Source organism: Musca autumnalis, unplaced genomic scaffold, assembly GCF_047663935.1.
Source record: "Musca autumnalis isolate F117 unplaced genomic scaffold, ASM4766393v1 scaffold_2, whole genome shotgun sequence".
NCBI classification, from domain to species: Eukaryota; Metazoa; Arthropoda; class Insecta; order Diptera; family Muscidae; genus Musca; species Musca autumnalis.
In genome coordinates this window covers 192,966,052-192,981,270 of record NW_027411755.1, presented here as the reverse complement: position 1 = coordinate 192,981,270, position 15,219 = coordinate 192,966,052, and the positions used below count along the sequence as shown (strand labels likewise).

The 15,219-nt window shown below is 38.0% G+C and overlaps 2 protein-coding genes across 8 annotated transcripts in view; one reads left to right on the top strand and one right to left on the bottom strand.

The window, feature by feature from the left end:
- The window catches only part of tweek (transmembrane protein KIAA1109 homolog tweek), a 68,042-nt gene that overhangs the window by 29,734 nt on the left and 23,089 nt on the right, over positions 1-15,219 (top strand). For 4 of the 7 annotated variants that reach the window (XM_073970410.1, XM_073970409.1, XM_073970407.1 and 1 more), the window contains exons 13-17: positions 6,867-7,444; positions 8,711-9,047; positions 12,842-13,996; positions 14,064-14,228; positions 14,338-14,590. In XM_073970410.1, coding sequence (XP_073826511.1) covers positions 6,867-7,444; positions 8,711-9,047; positions 12,842-13,996; positions 14,064-14,228; positions 14,338-14,590 — 2,488 coding nt within the window. The remainder of the gene's footprint in view (positions 1-6,866; positions 7,445-8,710; positions 9,048-12,841; positions 13,997-14,063; positions 14,229-14,337; positions 14,591-15,219) is intronic. The other 3 variants (XM_073970412.1, XM_073970411.1, XM_073970408.1) reach the window with 1 other exon arrangement.
- On the bottom strand, positions 7,408-8,637 carry LOC141395133 (uncharacterized). The gene is made up of 3 exons (XM_073970598.1): positions 8,450-8,637; positions 8,039-8,279; positions 7,408-7,589 (listed from the first exon to the last, which is right to left on the bottom strand). The coding sequence occupies exons 1-3, from the start codon at positions 8,635-8,637 to the stop codon at positions 7,455-7,457; spliced, it is 564 nt and encodes a 187-aa protein (XP_073826699.1). The 3' UTR covers positions 7,408-7,454.

Here is a 15,219-nt window from a genome sequence, read left to right as displayed (position 1 = left end):
TAAGAGATCTAAATTCCTCCCAATCAGTTCTTTTATGGCTCCTTTGCAGTTTTTGCCATTCTCCGCTAAAAGAGAGTAGTAAGAGTAGGGACTTCTGATCAGAAAAGCAGCAAACTTCCGATACTCTCCATTACCAAAAAGACGATTCATCTTCACTAACCTTAATATGGAATGTGTATAATCCAAAATTGTTCTTGAAATAAAAATGAATAACAATAATACGCTTTGGTATTGCTGCACCACATATGGAAATCATGAGCGTTGGTATGATCACCCCTCGAGCACTACTCCAATCTGGCAGTCATATCTCCGTTACTGTTTTTAAGAGATTAATTAGATTTAAATTATTCTTTGCAACAATACAAGTTCCTACGTTCTTTCCACTGGAGGATGCAACAATTTTATACTTAGTCCGGCAACTTTATTCTGGTACAGATAAGATAAGCTAATGATATATATGTCAACTTCGGATCTTGAAAGTAGGAGTAGTATTTCAGCAGCCGAATCCCTGCAGTGGTACAGATTAATCTGAATCACTCGGATTACAATTCTATGTGTATTCGTTGCTCTCCTTGTCGATAGAGAACTTGATCACTAAGCCACTACCGTCCTGAAAATAATTGATTATCCGTGGTTTTGTTTGGCCGGCAAAACCGAACCTAGGCCACATCCATTAATACTGAAGGCGCTATCCAGGCAGAACCCATTGCTCCCATGGGATCTTAAGGTCGCGTCGGTGCAGGAAACCATGCTGAACGACCACAGCTCAGTACGTTGTGATGGTTACAAGGTAATAAGGAAGGATCGCACCAGATGTGGAGGTGGGGGATTAGCTTTCCTTTTGCACCAGTCTATTCAATACAGACCTATCTCGCGTGAGCCTGCCTCTAACGACCCGTACATGGAATGTATGGGGGGTAGCAGTCATTACATTACCCGCTTTTGGAAGGTCATAATCGTCTGGTCCTGGGGGACTTTAATGCGCATCATGAGATGTGGCATTCGGCCACAATCTAAGCAGATTAGCTCTACGTTTTGCTCGGTCAACGAGGACGCCGCTACCAGAATTAGAGGAGCGTGTCACAGTTCGCCAGACATAACCATAGTGTCACCTGGCCTGACAAATGACGTCACCTGGCAAAACGTCATTTCCCTTGGATCAGACCATCTCATTCACATTCATCAATCATGGGAAAGCTTATTGGCCGAGTTTCAGAGAGTTCACCAATCACCGCTTCAGAGAATTGTCCAATCCTTCTGATGTTCGGGTAACGGAAAGGACGTTCCGAGACATCATCAATGCTGCAGCCGCTCGCAATATACCTGCCGGTCGAATACCCGAAGTAAGACCAAATTTCTCAGCAGAGGCGACGGGATTAGCAAATGAGAGTTAGGAGCTTCGTCGAACCAACCCCGACGACCCCAGAGTCAGGGAGCTGACACTGGAAGTTAACAGGCTGGTCGGCGAACATAAGCGGAACAAGTGGTTAAATCATCTGTAGAGTTGCAACATTGGAGCCGGTATAAGTAAATTGTAGGCAGCGGTTAAGTTACTCTCGAACCCCGGAAGGAGGGATGACAGGACCTCAGTCACGTTTGGCGAAGTTACGTTGACTGATGACCCGAAGAGGTGCGCAAGTTATTTTAATCGACAGTTTGCGGAGCAACCCGGGAGTGACAGGTCGAAGAGAAGACTACTACGTCGCATCAGATCAGATCTTCCTGCCGAGGATGAACCACCTCAGTTTGCAATGGATGATGTTGCGAATGCCATCAGGAACGCTAAATCATCCAAAGCGTTGGACCCTGACGGAATTTCAATGGTAATGTTGAAACAGCTGGATGAGCCGGGAGTGGAGTATCTCACTAAAGTTCTCAACCTGTCGTTAGCCACCCTTATTGTTCCCGAAGTCTGGAAAATGGGCAGGGTGGTCCCGCTACTGAAGCCAGGCAAGGATGCCAGCAAAGGTGAATCGTACAGGCCGATTACTAAGAGACCCTTGGGGCTTTAGTCCTCCCCAGCATTGGAAATAGCTATCAAGTTGCCGATCATCAGCATGGATTCCGTAAGCAGCACAGCACGATAACAGCGATGCACGCCATCTCCACACATATTTGTCGAGGACTCAACCAGGAGCGGCCGTGTGATAGAACACTGATGGTGGCGCTTGACTTATCAAAAGCCTTTGATACTGTCACTCCACGCTATTAGAGGACATCGAGCAGACAACCATCCGGCCAAGTCTGAAACGTTGCATAATCAACTATATGTGTGGTCGCCAGTCATATGTTGAATTCAGGAACAAGAAATCCAAGCCCCGTAGAGTGAAACAGAGAGTTCCCCAAGAAGGGGTGATATCTCCGGAACTGTTTAACCTCTACCTTTCCTGTATTCCGCCCCTTCAGACGGCATTGAGATCGTAACGTATGCGGATGATTGTACCTACCCTGATGACATCTGTGTGAGACTGAACTCATATTTAATCGATCTTACTACCTTTTTCCACGCGAGGAATGTGTAGATATCCGCCACTAAATCGACGGCCATTCTGTTCACCACATGGACGGCGCAGTATAGAAGAGAGTTGAATATCAGGGTCGATGGTAGCAGAATTCCGACCACAAACTGCCCCAAAATTCTAGGGGTCACATTCGACACCACTTTCACGTCGTCTTCGCATGCCACAGCTATCTGCGATAAACTGAAATGTAGAAACAAGGTCTTCAAGTCCCTAGCCGGCAGAACTTGGGGTGCAGATAAAAAACCTTGTTGACCACGTATAAGGCGATAGGTCGGTCTGTGGTAAGCTTTGCGGCGCCAGTTTATGTGTGCGGCGCAAATTTATGTGACACGCAGTGGGATTCATATTTCATATTTATCAGAACGCCGCCCTGAGAACAGCAACAGGGTGCCTCCTCAAATCTACAGTGGACCACCTACATGAGGAGGCAAAGATTCTCCCAGTACGGCAACATTATGAGATGCTATCGTTGCAGTACTTGCTTTGGTGTTACCTTGAGAGCCATCCCAATCACCATCTGCTGGCCACCGATACATCCAGACATATCAGGTAGGATATTCATGCTCTAGAGACGGAGGTCCAGCAATATAGGAGAGAACCTCTAGATCAACAGGCATATCAGGCAGGTTTGAACAGCATTCACACGGACACAGTTGCCAAGGCCATAAGCAATTATTGTGTGAATGCAGTCATCGGAGTACATCCCCCATCTATCGCAGCTGAAGAGTCGCCTAAATTCTTTTTGGGCGGGAATTGATCGCACCGTGCAAGACATCTGCCCAGTATGCGTCATCGGCCCGCACGATACTAAGCACCTATTCAACTGCCCCTCCAAGCCTACTCATCTGACTCCAGTGGATCTGTGGTTACATCCCATCGAAGTAGCCACTTTCCTGGAACTGGAGATAGACCCAGAGCAAGGTTTAACAGGAGAACAAACATAATAATAAAACACTGCTACAACAACAACAGCAACGGGACCTTCAAATCATGTCTGAGTGAGGAACTCTGTCGATTCTTCATTCCGACAGCTTACAACTTTGACTACATTGTAGAGGATCGCTATGCTGGAGTACGCCTTATTTTCTTCCACGTTGTCAGATAAGATTACTCTCCTTAGAAGACCCTCTACCAGTAACCAGTAATCATAATCGATTTTCTCTTTGGGATCAGCTTTAGAAATGACTGCTGTTAGGAGGTCGTTTTACCCTGACGTTAGAATACGCCTAGTTCTTGAATGGTCTCATGAGCTTTTTCCCTCTAATAAGAATGCCTCGGTCTATACATGAGCTACCCCGTTGGTGCTGTCTTGTGAAGTATAAGCGCAAGCAGGTTTCTGAGCCCTGGATCTCTTGGTGGTCGATGGTCTTCCTCAGATTGACCATTTTAATACTTTGTTGATGTTTATTTGTATAAGGCCACTTTTCCGCAGAGAATGGTGTTACATATAACACAACTGAGAGAGATTACACCGGCTTGAACATAGGCTCGATATCAAAGATGTCTATATTACAGTCATCGGCACTGTACTTCAATGGCTTTAAAGTGTGAAGAACCAGACCCAGTCGGAGCTTAAGTTCGATTAGGTTTAGGGATTCGCAGTAGTATAGGCGACTGCTTCACTCGGAGACCTTTGGACAATTGTGTTCATCCTGGATAAGTTAAAGATGATGATGGAGTTTTAAGAGTTATTGCTTAATGAATTCAAAGAGAAGAAGGATATGAGGTGGTGATGATATAGATAGTTTGGGGTTAAAGAAGAAAATATTGCCAGAGTATTTTCGTATTATTAATTGATGGTTGTGCTTCCCCAAATGGAAATGGTGAGCATTTGCATCGCATTCAAAGATTACTCAGCCTATGGTTCTTGGGCATGGGCTAAGGGGATGTCGATGTTTAAGAATCAACTCAACTTTCTGAAGACAGATGTTCTGTTTCTCAACTAACATAAATATTCGGAGGTGAGACTTCGCAGTTAGCCACCTTGGGCGGAGGAATATCCTTATTCGAACAAGAGGTTTCCGCGATCGTCACTTCCTTAGGGGTCTCGATAGGGGTTCCTCCTGTTTCCCCAGTAGTAGTGGTGAGCATTTGCATCGCAACCAAAGATTACCGATCCTATGCTCCTCAAATAAGGGTCTTGGGCTATGGCGATGTCGATGTCTTAGAATTCTCAACTGTCTGAAGACCGATATTCTGTTTCGCAACTAACTTCAATATTCGGAAGTGAGACGAAGAGCTGAGCTTCTCGTTATCCTGGACCGCCTTCTCAGTTAGCCACATTGGACGAAGTAGAATCATTATTCGAAAAAGAGGGGTAATCTGTCGTCACCTGCTTAGGGGTCTCGATAGGGGTTCCTCCTGTTTTCCCAAAGGAGCATTTGCATCGCACCCGAAGATTTCACAGCATATACTTTCCAAAAAAGCCTCCTGTACTAGGGCGATGTCGATGTCTAAGAATTCTCCACTTTTCCATCTGAAGGCCGACGTTCCCTTTTATGGTCTAACTTCAATATTCGAAAGTGAGACAAAGAGCTGTGCTTCTCGTTATACTGGCTCACATTCGCAGTAATCCACCTTGGACGAAGGAGAATCCTTATTTGAACAAGAGGGGTCCTCGGTCGTCACCTGCTTAGGGGTCTCGATAGGGGTTCCTCTGGTTTTTGAGATGAGAATTCCGATGACAAATTCCCTCTTAGTTACTTGAGGATAGTGCCTGTCGAACTTCCTCACAAACTTGAGGTTAGATCTTATCGGCTGCGTCTATGGCTTTGTTATTTTTGGAGGTCTACTTTATCAGTGAATCAATCATCAGTCTTATTGATAGATGTTTCTAGCTGACCACTTTCTTCCTCCAGTGATTTTTGCCTGATAAGGCCCGGTTGTAAGCCCTTGCTGCAGTCCGCTTCTATGTTACACCAGAACTTGAGCTTCTGGTGAGAGTATCGATGTCAGTGTCCATATTTGTGATGATCAGGGATAGTGAGGTGAGTCCACTTGTAGAAGTGAAGATGGTTTAATTCGTTATTTAGTGAATGTTCGTATATATAAGTAAAATTGAATATTGGAGGGACTTAAGGCCTAGGTACATAGGCTGCCTCGCCTGCTATATATATATATATATATATATATATATATATATATATATATATATAAGTATATATATTCTTGATCAGGGTAAAATTCTAAATCGATGTAACAATGTCCGTCCATCCCTCCGTCTATTGAAATCAAGATACAGATCGTAATTTTAAAGATAGAGCCAAATTACAGTACAGAAGTTTCTATTAGGGAAGAAGTTTCTCCTAGGATGTTTGGTATTGCAAATGGGCTATATCGGTCTACGTTTTGTTATAGCCCCCATAGAACGGTACCACCAGATTTTCGGTATTTTGAAGGTTTTAGCTTCATTATGACACCGCAATGGCTGAAATTGGGTACTTAGCCGTCGTTGGGGGTAGAAAACTTTCCCCCAGAATTTTGTCGGTATAGGTCCACGCCTTCATATAGAGCCCCCATAGAACTTTACATCCCGATTTTCGGTATTTTGAAGGTCATGGCCACAATAAACAATCGAAATGGCTGAAATTTGGTATTTAGTCTTCATTGGGGGTTTTCAACTTTTCCCTATTAATTTGTCGGTATGGGTATAGCCCCCATAGAACGGTACCTCCCGATTTTCGGTATTTTGAGGGTTGTGACCTCAATATTCAACCAAAATGGAATGAAATTTGGTATTTAGTCTTCGTTGGGAGTATAAAACCTTCCATATGAAATTTGTCGGTAAAGGTCCACGCCTTCATATCTCCCGATATCGGTCCGAAATGGCTGAAAATTGACAGCCTTGAGAGACTCGGATTGTCTTGCAGCGTCGCGTTTTAATTGGTTGTAATTTAGTTATTTAAACAGCCTTGCAGAATTTGTTCAATGTCTGTATGTAGGCCCAAGCCTTGATATCGCCGCAATATATCAGTACAGTCCGATAGTAGTTATTTTGTTCAGCAGATTATGCCGTTATTCTACATTTCGTACCATAAGCTACGATGCCTGCAGTTTTTAAATGCTGATGGTTAAAAACGTTTAATCTGACGAAATAAAAACATTCGATGACCCCAATAAAAATTCATTAAAAATTGTTTATTCATTTTAAGATTTTATTTTTCAGTTTTATTATATCTTCTTTAGTTAAGAATGTCTATGCATCATTTTAGATATAGCGAGAGAACAATGAAATGAAACGTTTGCACCAAAAACCTCTGCCCTAAAATATCAACAATTTACTAAATAATCTCAACTTTTCTATTTCTTTTAACTCTCCAAAATAATAAAAAAAAAACAAAACAGGTGGATTCTAGAGCATCATCTTCGGGAACACCATCACTGTCCTCCAATTCATTTATCTCAGCAATGTCATCACAGGAAGATGTGGCCCTAGTCAACTTACATCAACAAGTGAATCGTCCGATTATTGATTCACCTCTACTAATGGCCAGCTATTTGAATCATTTGTCACAAGTGAAATGTTTCAATTGGAATACATGTTCTTTCCCCTCCGGATTGGATGTATTTTCAACACCACTATTTCATGAAAATGAAAATGGCGGCCTAACCTATATTGGCAGTAAAATGGTACCACATTTTGATTTGTACTCATTATGGCGTGAAATAAAAGTGGTACCACGTTACGAAAACACAACGGGCAGTAATAGTTCGGCAACATTTATGGGTGGTCCAAAATCCCACCCCTGGGATCCAAGTGTCCTACTGAAAGAAGAAGAAAGTGATAAAACCACAAATGGCTTTGATGATGGTGAATTTATGAGTCTACAGGCGGAGGGAGCAGCGTGTACATCGGTTGTGGCGCGCCTTAAAGGGCAGGTTAATGTATTTTTAACGCCTTTATTGTTGGAAGGATTACAAAGGTAAGTTTATTTAATTTCTTTTAACACGAATTAGCTCCTTGAGTATGGGGAAATTATTTGTATTCATCCAATCTTCGTCGGAAGCATCGATATCTGGGGGAAATGATTCATGTAATTGTTGTATGTAGGCCTCGTTTGTTTGAAACTGTAATGAATGAATAATTTTGAGAAAAAATAGTACAAAATTTTGTTTGTTTTTTGCGGACAGACATGTACAAAAGAAAATGGTTCTAGACGGCACTTCGAGTGGCGGCTATCTGTAAAGCTGACATCGGTGATAATGGATAGCTGCTTATCGAAGATAGTCTGCACAGTTAGGTACCGCTGGCCCCTGTGGGGAGTTAAGGTTATATGCTGCTAGAACAAAGAATCCTTAAAATTCCCTGTTAACACACAATATGGCATTGGCGCAGAGTTCCAACTTGCGGCATGCAGATCCCCTGTATTGGCAGCATGGGTGCTACTTCCCTTCGAGAGTTATCGTGTGCACGAGACGGACGGACATGGCTAAATCTACTCTGAATCATTTGAAATGGATTTGGTCTCAATATAATGAGGCATACAAATCGCCGTTATAATTGACTTAAAGCTTACCTCAGGCTCCTCTCTTTTTGTTCGGGGAATTTGCGGAATTTGCTTATACATATCGAATGGAGCATTTTGAATGGTTTCATAATTTATGTCATAGTCATAGGACTTCGTGTCCTTATTATCCAAGCTTTCTTTTTGCCAAGTGCTTTCCCCATTTGAGGTATCATATAATTCGGGATTGTAAATATAATTGGAGTCTGAGTCATCTATGTCATTGAATTCTTCATTTATCTCTTGAGAAGTTCTGTAAAGAAAACTCGATCAAATTAAAACTGGGTAAAGGTGATCGCCGATACGCTACACTTTTTTAAATACCCGGCAAAGCTCACTCATTTTACTCCGCAACTATGGAACCGGCGAATTCCCATTGGGATCTGTGTGTTCTTCACATGTATGGATGTTATTTCAACTTACCTATCCACATCATAGTCATCATACATATCTTTCTCCATATCGACAAGTTTATTCAGAACTTTCAAATCATCGACAGTTAGATCCCTTAATCCTTCTTTTAATTCTTGATCGGAAAGGATCTTCGGCACAGAATTCAAGCAATCACTCTCAGTACTGCCAAATAAGAGAAATAATAAAATAAATATCATATTTTTGTTTTTTCTTTCTTTTTCTTCATTTATTGACAAATTTCTCATATCTATTTACATTTTTTGTTTGCAGAATGGTTGAAGCGGCAATACCGACATTTTCAAATATGCACTTGTTAACTGTCGTTAACTATATACACTCATCGTGTATAGCTAAAGTGAAAAATGATAATATTTTAAAGCGTGATCAATCTTTGAGTTATTGGTCGCAGGTTCATTCAAATTCAAAACGTTCAACAACCGAAAGAAATCTCTTAGGTCCTGGTGATTCCTTCTTAAGTGATGTCTACGAGGAGAGTATATCCACAAAGACACAGGGTTTAATTGTTCTACCGAAAGTCTGTATAACAATGTTACAATCATCGATAATCGAGGAAGTTATATCGGTGGCAGCATTGGATAATGTTCAGGTAAGTGTATTACTCATAAATATTCTTCAAAAAAAAAAAAAAAAAAAAAAAATCCGCAACTATTGACAGAAGGTCCCTTAAATCCACGAATATTGGCAGAAGGTCCCTTAAATCCACGAATATTGACAGAAGGTCCCTTAAATCCACGAATATTGACAGAAGGTCACTTAAATCCACGAATATTGACAGAAGGTCCCTTAAATCCACGAATATTGACAGAAGGTCACTTAAATCCACGAATATTGACAGAAGGTCCCTTAAATCCACGAATATTAACAGAAGGTCCCTTAAATCCACGAATATTGACAAAAGTTACCACCGTGGTGCAATGGTATGCACACCCGCCTTGCACGCTAAAGGTCGTGGGTTCGATTCCCAGGCCAGGCAACATCAAAACACATTTCAACGGTTGACGACATTTCCTGAGTAATACAGCCTTGTAAAACTTCTCTACAAGTGGTGTCTTAGGACACGCCGTTCGGACTCGGCAATAAACAGTAGGTCCCATATCATTGAGCTAATATGAATCGGAGTGCACTCATTGATATGAGAGAAGTCTTCCTTGTCCCATCTGGGATGTTTGTGGAACAATTATTATTATATATCCCTTAAATCCACGAATATTGACAAAAGGTCCCTTAAATCCGCGAATATTGACAAAAGGTCCCTTAAATCCACAAATATTGACAAAAGGTCCATTAGTTTTAAAAAAATCCACGCTCTGAAAATATATTTTGAAAAAAATCCACGCTCTGAAAAAATATTTTAAAAAAAATTGAATACAACAAAATATGGACTAAAGCTGAAATAAACACAAAGATGTAAAAAGATGTAAAAAATATTTTTAAAAAAATACACGCTCTGAAAAAATATTAAAATATCCACGCTCTGAAAAAATATTAAAAGATCCACGCTCTGAAAAAATATTAAAAGATCCACGCGCTGAAAAAATATTAAAATATCCAAGTTCTGAAAAAATATTTTTAAAGAAATCCACGCTCTGAAAAAATATTAAAACATCCACGCGCTGAAAAAAATATTAAAAAATACAAGTTCTGAAAAAATATTTTTAAAAAAATCCACGCTCCGAAAAAATATTTAAAAAAAAACCCTGAAGAAATCCACGCTCTGAAAAATTATTTTTAAAAAATCCATGCTCGAATTTTTTTTTTTAAAAATCCACGCTCTGAAAAATTATTTTTAAAAAATCCATGCTCGAAAATTTTTTTTTAAAAAATCCACGCTCTGAAAAATTATTTTTAAAAAATCCATGCTCGAAAATTTTTTTTTAAAAAATCCACGCTCTGAAAAATTATTTTTAAAAAATCCACGCTCTGAAAAATTATTTTTAAAAAATCCACGCTCTGAAAAATTATTTTTAAAAAATCCACGCTCTGAAAAATTATTTTTAAAAAATCCACGCTCTGAAAAAATATTTTTAAAAAATCCACGCTCTGAAAAAATATTTAAAAAAAATCCACGCTCTGAAAAAATATTTTTAAAAAAATCCACGCTCTGAAAAATATTTAAGAAAAAAATCCAAGCTCTGAAAATAAATATTTTAAAAAAATCCATGTTCTAAAATTTTTTTCGTTTAAAAACATCCACACTTTCAAAAAGAATTTTTAAAAAATCCACATTCTGAAAAAATATTTTTTAAAAAATCTACGCTATGAAAAAACATTAAAAAAAATCCACGCTCTGAAAAAGTATTTTTGAGTGGTTTTTTAAATATTATTGGAGAGCGTGGATATTTAATGAATATTTTTAGGGGCCTTTCCGGAAAGCGTGGATAAAATATTAAAAAATCCACGCTCTGAAAAAATATTAAAAAATCCATGCTCTGGAAAAATATTAAAAGATCCACGCCCTGAAAAAAAATTTTAAAAAATACACGATCTGAAAAAATATTTTTAAATAAAAATACACGCTCTGAAAAAATATTAAAAGATCCACGCTCTGAAAAGATATTAAAAGATCCACGCCCTGAAAAAATATTTTTAAAAAAATACACGCTCTGAACAAATATTAAAAGATCCACGCCCTGAAAAAATATTTTTAAAACAAAATACACGCTCTGAAAAAATATTAAAAGATCCATGCCCTGAAAAAATATTAAAAAAAATACACGCTCTGAAAAATATTTTTTTAAAAAATACACGCTCTGAAAAAATATTAAAAAATCCATGCTCTGAAAAAATATTAAAAAATCCACGCTCTGAAAAAATATTAAAAAATCTACGCTCTGAAAAAATATTAAAAAAATCCACGCTCTGAAAAAATATTAAAAAATCTACGCTCTGAAAAAATATTAAAAAAAACCACGCTCTGAAAAAATATTAAAAAATCCATGCTCTGAAAAAAATATTAAAAGATCCACGCGCTGAAAAAATATTAAAAAATCCAAGTTCTGAGAAAATATTTTTAAAAAATCTACGCTCTGAAAAAAAAATATTAAAAAATCCAAGTTCTGAGAAAATATTTTTAAAAAATCTACGCTCTGAAAAATATTAAAAAATCCACGCTCTGAAAAATATTAAAAAATCCATGCTCTGAAAAAATATTAAAAAATCCACGCTCTGTAAAAATATTAAAAAATCCACGCTCAGAAAAAATATTTTTAAAAAACCCACGCTCTGAAAAACTATTAAAGAAATCAACTATTAATCAAAAATTAAAAACAATTAAAAAAAGGTCCCTAAAAATATATTCTTTAAAAAATCCACGCTCTACATAAAGGTCCCTAAAAATATATTTTTTAAAAAATCCACGCACTACATAAATGTCCCTAAAAATATATTCTTTAAAAAATCCACGCTCTGCAGAAATGTCCCTAAAAATATATTCTTTAAAAAATCCACGCTCCACATAAAGGCGCCTAAAAATATATTCTTTAAAAAATCCACGCTCTGCAGAAAGGTGCCTAAAAATATATTCTTTAAAAAATCCACGCTTCACAGAAAGGTCCCTAAAAATATATTCTTTAAAAAAATCCACGCAAGGTCTCTAAAAATATATTATTTAAAAAAATCCACGCAAGGTCTCTAAAAATATATTATTTAAAAAAATCCACGCAAGGTCTCTAAAAATATATTATTTAAAAAAATCCACGCAAGGTCTCTAAAAATATATTATTTAAAAAAATCCACGCAAGGTCTCTAAAAATATATTATTTAAAAAATCCACGCTCTACATAATGGTCCCTAAAAATATATTCTTTAAAAAATCCACGCTCTACATAAAGGTCCCAAAAATATATTCTTTAAAAAATCCACGCTCTACATAAAGGCCCCTAAAAATATATTCTTTAAAAAGTCCACGCTCTGCAGAAATATCCTTAAAAATATATTCTTTAAAAAATCCCCGCTCTGCAGAAAAGTTTGTAAAAATATATTCTTTAAAAATCCCCGCTCTGCAGAAAAGTCCGTAAAAATATATTCTTTAAAAAAATCCCCGCTCTGCAGAAAGGTCCGAAAAATATATTCTTTAAAAAATCCACGTTCTGCAGAAAGGTCGCTAAAAATATAGTCCTTAAAAAATCCACGCTCTGCAGAAAGCTCCGTAAATATATATTCTTCAAAAAAATCACGCTCTGCAGAAATGTCCCTAAAATATAAAAAAAATCCACGCTCTAATGGAAGTTGCCTCAAACAATATTTTTTCAAAAATCCACGTTCTGCAGGATGGTCCCTCAAAAAATATTCCTAAAAAAATTCATGCTCAGCAGGAAAATCCCTCAAAAAATATTCTTTAAAAATCAACGTAAATCATAAATTTATTTTTTTATTTTTCAGGACCTCAGTTGCGTATCCCTGCTGACATTCTACATAGAAGGCGTCTCCACGAAATTTCATTTGGGTAAAACAACACGAGCCTCAATGCATAATGTTTATATTCAGCAAACGGTGCAATCAAATAGTCACAAAAAAGGCGGTATTATGAAAGGAACTCGGGCCCTCTTGGCCCATCTCTCATCACAATCACGGCCCGATAATGTACAAGGTGAACCAATATTAATTGAAACATCTGAAAAACAATTAGAGGAACTTGTCATTACGCTCGATGTGGGACGAGCCCATGCCCAGCTAAGACGTTTGAAAACGGAAAGTACCACCGGCCAAGAATCTCCCATAATGGTAACAGCCATACCAGAACCTAAGAGCAAAGTTTTATTTGAATGCCTAAAGATGACCGACAACACCGGGGTTGATAGTATTGGTTATATAATGTTTGAATGTGGCCTCGAGGGTGTGGGTGTTAAAATTGTCAAACGTTCGCATTTTGAAAAATCGGAAAATTCCAAAGAAGAATTAGCCGAAATGGCTGAAGATGGTGTACTCAATGATTTGGTGGAGAATGTTACCAACACCACAACAGCGGCGGCGGCCAACAATCCACAAATTGATGTTTCCACAACATCAAGGGCGGAGGCAGCCTGGCGTATGCTAACCAAAAAGCCACCAACACCAAAAACTCCGAAAGAAAAATTCCAAACTGCTTTGGAAAATATCATTGTTACGGAACGTGCGGAAGCTCAAAGTGATAATCGCAAATCCACACCAAAACCGCCAAACAACTTGGAAGAAGATGTGGAGAAAGGTAAAACGAATCAAGCGAAAGGAAAACCCGAAGGTTTTGATAAAGTTGCCAACAAGGAAACAGATAAAACTTCGTCTTGTGTTATTGAATTGAAATCTGTGTGGCTTAATTTTGCCGCTCCACCTTGTGTGCCTATTACACGTAAAATAGACTTGACACGTCTCGATTGGAATCTTTTGAGTACAGCCTCGCCAGCTATAACGGCATGGATGAATCCCAGTAATCGTTTGGCAATTAAAATTGTCTCGCTGCTAAAGGCTTTACATACACGACAAACATCAGTGGCGGCATGCCTCATGGCTGATGCTTTGGAAAATGAGAAAATACAAAGGAATCCGAAGATTAAAAAGGTAAGGTATACGGAAAGTTCCGGTTGAGTTATAATTTTAAACGTAAATTTTCTTCCCCGTTATTTAGAGTCGCTATGCCAACAACTATACCCTATTGTCGAAGACACTACAAGAGGATCCCAGCTGTCAATTGTGTTTCATTATGCAAAAATTGGTCCTAGATGAAGGTGTCCAAAAGGTGGAAAGGATTTTCAAACAGGGTGATGTACCACATCTTAATACTCTGAGACAGGTATGTAATGAATAGGTCTAGGCGGACGTACCCTCCAGCATTATAAAGTTGCCAAAGAAATAAAAGCTAAATCGATATTGAAACAAATTCCGTAAATTTTTATTTTCAGGGTATTATTGTACTAAGTCGCCAGTGGAAAAATTCCCTCTACAATCCAATACTATTCGAACATCAATATAAAAATAAACTAACACGACCGATAAATGTCACATTTTCATTTCCACAAAACGAAGAGGAATGTGAAGATCCCGAATGTGAAGGTGATAATGATTTAGGGGCATATGCTGGTGTTGGAGACAATCCTGAAGAGAGTGAGAATGCTTTATTACTTGGGCAAACACAGCATCATCGAACTCATATTGGTATTTTTTTGATTAACGCTTTGTTTGTTTTGAACAAATACAAGAAAAAACTAGAAATTTTCTTTATCTACTATCTCTGATTCTGGTTACTTTTTGAATGTCTCCTTGGATGTTTAATCTATCAAAAACAAAAAAACAAGAAAATCTGCTAAAGAAATTTTTTAGTTTTTTTTAATTGTTCAAAATATTTCCCTTGTTTTTAACCCAAAATTTTATATGTTTTTTTAATTTTCTTTCTCCTTAATGCCTTTTAAAATTTTGAGTTGTTTGCTCTTTGCTACACAACACCCCACCTATTCACCCAAAAGAGCAACAAGTGTCTAAATTTCAAATTTTATTTGCTTTCAAGCTCCTGCTATCTCTCAGTTCATTCTTTTAAAATCCGTGTTTTATTTTCCTTTATCTAAAAAAGCATTTCAGTTAAAGGTTTGATTGGTTGTCATTAAAGCCATTTTCATATGCTATAGTTATTTGTGTCTCTGTGTATGTATATTTGTGAGTGAGTGTGTTACAGTGCACCATATCGCTGTAAAATCTAATTTTGGCCTTTGCACCTTGTGCCCATATTGTCAATATATATGTGTGCTATTATACTCATTAAATAAGTGTCCATTCTTTTTTCTAAAAAT

Coding starts and splice junctions, on each gene's coding strand:
- LOC141395133 (XM_073970598.1), bottom strand. CDS start 8,637: ATGATATTTATTTTATTATTTCTCTTATTTGGCAGTACTGAGAGTGAT. Junction 8,280..8,449: donor GATGACTATGATGTGGATAG/GTAAGTTGAAAT, acceptor TTTTCTTTACAG/AACTTCTCAAGAGATAAATG. Junction 7,590..8,038: donor CAAAAAGAGAGGAGCCTGAG/GTAAGCTTTAAG, acceptor CATTCATTACAG/TTTCAAACAAACGAGGCCTA.